Below are 6819 nucleotides of genomic sequence, written 5' to 3'. Positions count from 1 at the left end.
ACCATTATCATATTGTTTAGCAACAGAAGGAATGCGCCAGCAAACTTTTGTCAGGCCAAAGCAAAAACAGATAAGCTGGCAGGAGTCTAACCTTAGACGAGGTTAGAAGGAAACAAGCAACAGCTAATAAACACCCATAGAGTTGTAAAGCAGTCAAGTAAGGAGGTTCAGACAGGACTCTGACATTCTGCCCCCTGTAAGCTCCCTACCCATTGGGGCAGTGGGGATATACTTTGTGAAAAACCTTCACCAGACAAGGGATTTTGACATGACTAGTGTCTGACCATTCATTGTCCCCTACTGGGAAATGAGCCCAAGACACCCAAGTACTGAAGGCAACACCAATTGAGAGTCCAAAATAGAAGCCATTTCGTGATGCATATACTAAACGTGGTCACTCTGGGAGCAGCAGTGGCGTAGGAGGTTAAGAGCTCGTGTATCTAATCTGGAGGAACCGGGTTTGATTCCCAGCTCTGCCGCCTGAGCTGTGGAGGCTTATCTGGGGAATTCAGATTAGCCTGTGGCACTCCCCCACACGCCAGCTGGGTGACCTTGGGCTAGTCACAGCTTCTCGGAGCTCTCTCAGCCCCCCACACCTCACAGGGTGTTTGTTGCGAGGGGGGAAGGGCAAGGAGATTGTCAGCCCCTTTGAGTCTCCTGCAGGAGAGAAAGGGGGGGGGTATAAATCCAAACTCCTCCTCCTCCTCTTCTTCTTCTTCTTCTTCTTCTTCTTCTTCTTCTTCTTCTTCTTCTCAATCGCTATGGAGCATCCCGCAGTCGTCCCAAAAGGCAGCAACCGCGGGTTAGAAGGTACTCCGGTTCAACTAGGCCGGACTATACTGCAGGGTCGCTGTGAACTGCGCTCCCTGGCGGCGGCGGCGGCGGAAGTCCCTCTAGCGGCGGGGGCGGGGATCTCTTGAACCTCAAAAAGCCCTTCACGCTCGAGGCTCTTCGAAAAGAGGGGAATGGCTGAGAAGGCCCCAACGGCCCCTTAAAGGTCTGACTCAGAGTCCTCCTCGTAGCAGAGGCGCCGAGAGCGAGGCGAGCAACCCTGCAGCGTCGTCCCCTCAGGGCCCCTTCCTGCCGCTCTAGCACCGTCTCGCCTCTACCGGAAGTGCCCGTCGGAAGGGACCGGAAGCGGCGTGAAGCCCGAGCGGGGCGCGGCGTCGCTGCTGCTGGGGGCTGCTGCTGCTGGGGGCTGCTGCGGAGGGCGCCATGTCGGCCAGCGCCGTCTACGTGCTGGACCTGAAGGGGAAGGTGCTGCCGGGGCGCGAGAGCAGCGCGCATGCGGGCCGGGCCGGGGGCGGTGAAGGGTGGGGGGGGGGTCTCTTTCGCAACACGTCACGTGGTTGGTGTGTCCCCCGTGGGCCTTGGTCGTCATGGTAACGGGCGCGGCCTTCTGTTGTGGAGAGGTCGCGAGGCTCTGAGTCCAGGCAGGGGCAATCTACCTTGGGACGCCTCGGCCTTCAGGGGAGCCGCCCTCCGGGCTGGGTGCCCCGCCCTTGCCCCACCGGCCCTGTTGGTTCTTGCAGCTGGCCAGGTGAGGGGCCGCTGGCCGTGGAAAGCCAGGGAGGGGCTGCAGGTGCCTCGGAGGAGGAGCAGCATCCCTCAGGGGCCGGCTCGCCTCCTGCCTGATCCCGGGGCCTCCGTCCTCCCTGCTGGCCTCTGCCTTGGCCTGTGCAAGGAAAGGGACCAGTGCCGGGGCTCGGTATGGTGTGGTTTTGTAGGCGCAGAAGGCATAACTCTGTTAAAAAGCAAAGGTTTTCTTCTTGCCCTCCATTACTTTCTTTCTGTAATGGAGAGTTGGCAACTATAATGCAGCTGAGCAAAGAAAAGATGCAGGCCTGAAAGTCTATTCCCGTAGCGGCGAACCTTTGGCACTCCAGATGTTATGGACTACAATTCCCATCAGCCCCTGCCAGCATGGCCAATTGGCCATGCTGTCAAGGGCTGATGGGAATTGTAGTCCATAACATCTGGAGTGCCAAAGGTTCGCCACCACTGTATAAGCTGCCACTGACAGATATCATTTCACAGAGTGACAACAGGAATCGCAGCATATTTGCTTATCGAGCCACACTTTATAGCACTGAGAACACAAAACCCTCAATAGCATCACTGGGAAAAAATCCTTGGGGATGAATGGGAGGGGGGCTGTTACTGAGAAAGTGTCTGCTGTCCACAGCTTGACGTTTTCAATAGTGATGTATATGGCTGTAAACAACTCCCAACTTTGGGTTCCAGTTGCCTGGGAGAAAGGTGGTCTTAAGCCCGTGGCAGGGGCTGATGGGAATTGTAGTCCATAACATCTGGAGTGCCAAAGGTTCGCCACCACTATTCTCTTCCTGTTACTAGGCAAGTTTGATAGCCCAGCAGAATGCCCCTTGTTCAGAGTTATACAGAATGTGCAAATTCAACTGTTTTTAAGGTCTTACTGTTCTCAGCCAGATACCTTGAATTTGCCCTTCTTCTGGAGACAAAAGAGAGAAACATGAAAATGTTTAGGCTCTTTGTCTAGGAAGGGCAACAAAAGACAATAGAGATAAGAAAGAAACAGGCCCTAGTTCATCTTGCGTCAAAGGATCAGGTGTTGACATCTTCCAATAAGGGTCTTAGACAACCCCAAATGTTTTGGGGAAAGGGAAAATCTCCACCTTTCTGTATGATTGATTGATGATGTGGGCATTTTGGGGTGTATTCTTTTCTGCCATTTTGATGTAACCTGCTATAATGCTATAAAAGTAAGAACACACTGCCCTTTTTGTAGAGGCTCCTCTGATACTCTATTGTCCATGGTTGGCTGAATAAAAATCAATTCGATTTTATTCTGTATCGGCTTGAGCTTTCTTGAGCTTCTTTTAATTTATTGGTTAACCCGCGTTGACAATTTTGTGTGGTGGGAAAGCTCGAGCAGAGCTGTCGGTCTCAACCTTTTGCTTCAAGTTATTCAGGGTGTCTTCTCCCCTTGCCTTCAATTTTAGGTGCTGATCTGTAGAAATTATCGGGGAGATGTGGATATGTCCGAAGTGGAACATTTCATGCCAATCCTTATGGAAAAGGAAGAAGAAGGGACGCTTTCTCCCATTCTCGCTCACGGAGGTGTGCGCTTTATGTGGATTAAGCATAACAACTTGTACCGTATCCTTTATGAAAGTAAAACGTGGGAAACGTTGACATAAACGCAAGTGGGAGATGGAGCAGGTTGAAAATGCTGGTGGGAGCCTATTTGGCCGGAACAGATTTTATTCCTTGGACTTTTCCCCTCAGGAGTCCTGGATGGCAGGATATGTTGAAGCTGTTTCCTCGGTTCATCTTTTGTAACACTCCTGTGAGGTAATTAGGGTTGAAAGAAAGTAACTGGGCTGACGTCACCCAGATTAGGGCATGTGTTTCTCCCATCATAGTCCAATGCTTTGTTACCTCACAGTGAGTCTGCTTGATAACCTTTTAAAGTAAGCAATTTTTTGAGGGAACTCTTCAGCCACATATTTTTCTTTGGCAACCATCCCAAAACTGGTCAGTGAGCTTCAAGCTACTAATTAGTACAGTCAAGATAAGAGCAAGCCACTTCACTGTTCCAGCAGTGGACCAATCTGCTATTAGGTCTAATGGTTCCTTGCGTTCTGCCCCTCTCAGCCAGCCATTTACTTGTCTACTGCCATAGGGCCTCAATGGGGAAGGTATCTCTGAAAGCCTTATAGAGCAAGACTTACAGAGCAGCCTAGAAAGAGGCAGCTGTGTGGATTGCAGAGCCCTGCCGTAGGAATAAATCTATGTCTGTGCTGGGGCCATGCCACTTCCACGGCACTTTTGGGGGCCCCTTGTGGATTCTTGCACAGATTTATGTTGCTGTGTGACTATTTTGATGTAATCTTTATGTCAGCAGAAAGTGAAAGATACTGGTGGATGAGCCATCCTGCCTTGTGCTGGCTCCAATATTTAAACATAAAGTAAGACTGAAAGTAGGTTGTGGGAAATGAGTTGGGGGCCCTGTTTTGAATGTAAGATCCTGAATGTGGTTTCTCAGTTGTTGCAACATCCAAGAAGAACGCCTGCGTGTCTTTAGTCTTCTCCTTTCTCTACAAGGTTGTTCAGGTGAGCTTGATGTTCCTTTAGTTTAGGTATTTGCTCCACTTCTGAAAGATAGTGAGGGCCTGAGTTTTTTGTAAAGCTTTCTGTATCTGTAAAGTTTGGAATATGCTGCCACAGGAGGTGGTGATGGCCACTAATTTGGATAGCTTTAAAAGGGGCTTGGACAGATTTATGGAGGAGAAGTCGATTTATGGCTACCAATCTTGATCCTCTTTGATCTGAGATTGCAAATGCCTTAACAGACCAGGTGATCGGGAGCAACAGCCGCAGAAGGCCCTTGCTTTCACCTCCTGCAGGTGAGCTCCCAAAGGCACCTGGTGGGCCACTGCGAGTAGCAGAGAGCTGGACTAGATGGACTGTGGTCTGATCCAGCTGGCTTGTTCTTGTGTTCTTATGCAGTTTTGTTGGTGAAAAGTTCTGAAAATGTTGGAGCTGCACACTCCCCCCCCCCCATTTTGAGAAAAATTGGAACCTGTGCAATATGTACTTTTGAAATGTATTTTACTAATTTCAGAATTTAAAATGCATCTTTTATAAATCGGGATATAAATCCTTGTAGAATTTAAAAGTCCAAATGCCTTGGTTTTATTTAAAAAACGGCAAATAAACCCAGTGTTTGAGAGACAGGCGTAAACTGCTGCACTCTGTGCTACCATAACATCATGTGCATCAAGATTTTTGCCAGTAGAAAATAAGTTCAAGGTAGAAAGCCAATTCAGCAGTAAAAAAAAAGAAAGATTATAGTTGGGACAGGAATGTCCATGTGATTGCAACAGGTAGAACTGCTACCACAGGTGGATAATACTTTATAAGCACTTGCTTATTTAATGTTATGTTAAAGCACATAGCATATTATAAATAGCTATATACTTGTAATAGGGTATTAATTACTGCTGAAATTATTTTTATTAAAGGAAAAAGGTCTTCAAAATGTGTTATGTACAGTATGCACATTATTATTATTATTATTGTCTAATGCTGACATACATAAAGAAAAAAATCCTATACATTCCTCAAAAGCTTGTTTTAAACATCACTGCACTCTTTTAAAACCAGAAAACATTTCATAGTCTTTTTTCCCCCCTGTGGTCCATCAGAATTTCCAGGGTTTTTTTGCTGGAAAAATAGGAAAAATATTACAGTAAAAACACACGCACACATGCTTTTATATACCTAGGCCTGAGTGAGGAGTCAAAAGCCAGAGGGGTCACTGTATGTGACATTGTATGGAATGTAGGCCCTTTCTGCACGGGCCATTTACGGCGCCCTGGGGACGGCGAAAACGCAGCAGCGCCAACCTGGCTTCCCTCCCCCAGGGCGGCGTCAGGCCGCCTCCAAAAACCTCCCTCCTGGAGGGAGGTTTTTGGAAAACAACGCATTCCCGGCGGCGCGGTACAAACGGCACCGCCAGGAATGCACTGTTTTCCCTGTCCCTCTCCCACTCACCTCGTCGCCTTCGTCGCCCTGCTGGCCTCCTAAGACCCTCCCTCGCTGTCCTCCGACCCCTGGAGGTCGGAGGGCAGCATGGGCAGGTCTTAGGAGGCCAGCAGGGCGACGAAGGCGACGAGGTGAGAGGGACGGGGAAGAGGTGGCTCCATGCGGAGCCGCCTCTCCCACGCTGGCCTCTGCAGGGGCCGCTCGCACGCTCTGGTGCGAACGCCTGCCCCCCCTCCACCGGCAGAATTCCTGCCGGTGGGGGGCCGTAGTGTTGATATTTCCCCAACGTGGCTCATCTTTTAGGAGAGTTTTTCCTCAAGTTTGTTTTAGGTGTATTACTTTAACATTTTGGACCTTATTCATCTGGTTGGGATGTTTCAGGTGTTTTCTGAATACTTCAAAGAGCTGGAAGAAGAGAGCATTCGAGATAATTTTGTTATCATTTACGAACTCCTGGACGAACTCATGGATTTTGGATACCCGCAAACCACTGATAGTAAAATTTTACAAGAGTAAGTGTCAGTTTATTTTTTTTATTGGTACAACTGTCTTGGTGCAACTAAAGTAGATTACAAGGTGTAAATAAGTACAGTCAGCATAAAACAATCATTAAAATTGCAGTAGGACTAGGAACGGTGTGAACAGTTAACTATGTAAGGAAAAATATGCTATAAATTGTGTTAACGATGACAGTTGAATGCGTAATTGGAAAGGCAGACCTAATCGCACACTGGATGTGTATATTGTCTTTTGAGAGGAGCACCATCTTATCTAGTACTGGCCAGATTCTCAGTCTTTGGTTCTCAGCAATCTCACTTATAGGCACCCTCATTCTTGTCTTTAAGAATAATTGAATTACAAAACTGGAGAAGGCCTAGAGACCATCCAGTCCAACCCTCTGCACCCTGTAGGATGATGTAAAGCAGGGGTCTTCAAACTATGGCCCTCCAGATGTTCATAGATTACAATTACTGTACTATCAATTACAATTATAATTAAGATTACAATTACTGTACAGTTACTGTACTAATAGTACTGTACTGTACTATTACTGTACTATCTGAGACTTTTAAGGAAACAACAACTGAATGGAAAACTCCTGGTGTCCTTTTACCGCTGTGCTATAGAGAGTGTCTTAACCTACTGCATCTGTGTATGGTTCTCCAGCTGCACAGTGGCAGATAGGAAGGCGCTCCAAAGGGTGATCACTACTGCACAGAGGATTATCGGCTGCCCTCTCCTCTCCTTGGAAGAACTCTATAATTCCCGAAGCCTAAAGAAAGCCCAAAA

The 6819-nt window shown here is 47.9% G+C and overlaps 1 protein-coding gene across 1 annotated transcript in view; it reads left to right on the top strand.

The window, feature by feature from the left end:
- The first annotated feature begins 1111 nt into the window (after positions 1–1111).
- AP1M1 (adaptor related protein complex 1 subunit mu 1) overlaps positions 1112–6819 on the top strand; it is an 8220-nt gene continuing 2512 nt past the window's right edge. The window contains exons 1-4 of the mRNA XM_048498281.1: positions 1112–1257; positions 2982–3138; positions 4028–4095; positions 5911–6047. Coding sequence (XP_048354238.1) covers positions 1216–1257; positions 2982–3138; positions 4028–4095; positions 5911–6045 — 402 coding nt within the window. The 5' untranslated portion in view covers positions 1112–1215 and the 3' untranslated portion in view covers positions 6046–6047. The remainder of the gene's footprint in view (positions 1258–2981; positions 3139–4027; positions 4096–5910; positions 6048–6819) is intronic.

Source organism: Sphaerodactylus townsendi, linkage group LG05, assembly GCF_021028975.2.
Source record: "Sphaerodactylus townsendi isolate TG3544 linkage group LG05, MPM_Stown_v2.3, whole genome shotgun sequence".
In the NCBI taxonomy this organism is placed as follows: domain Eukaryota; kingdom Metazoa; phylum Chordata; class Lepidosauria; order Squamata; family Sphaerodactylidae; genus Sphaerodactylus; species Sphaerodactylus townsendi.
Note: the sequence above shows the minus strand (reverse complement) of the source record. Positions and strands in the feature narration are given on the sequence as shown.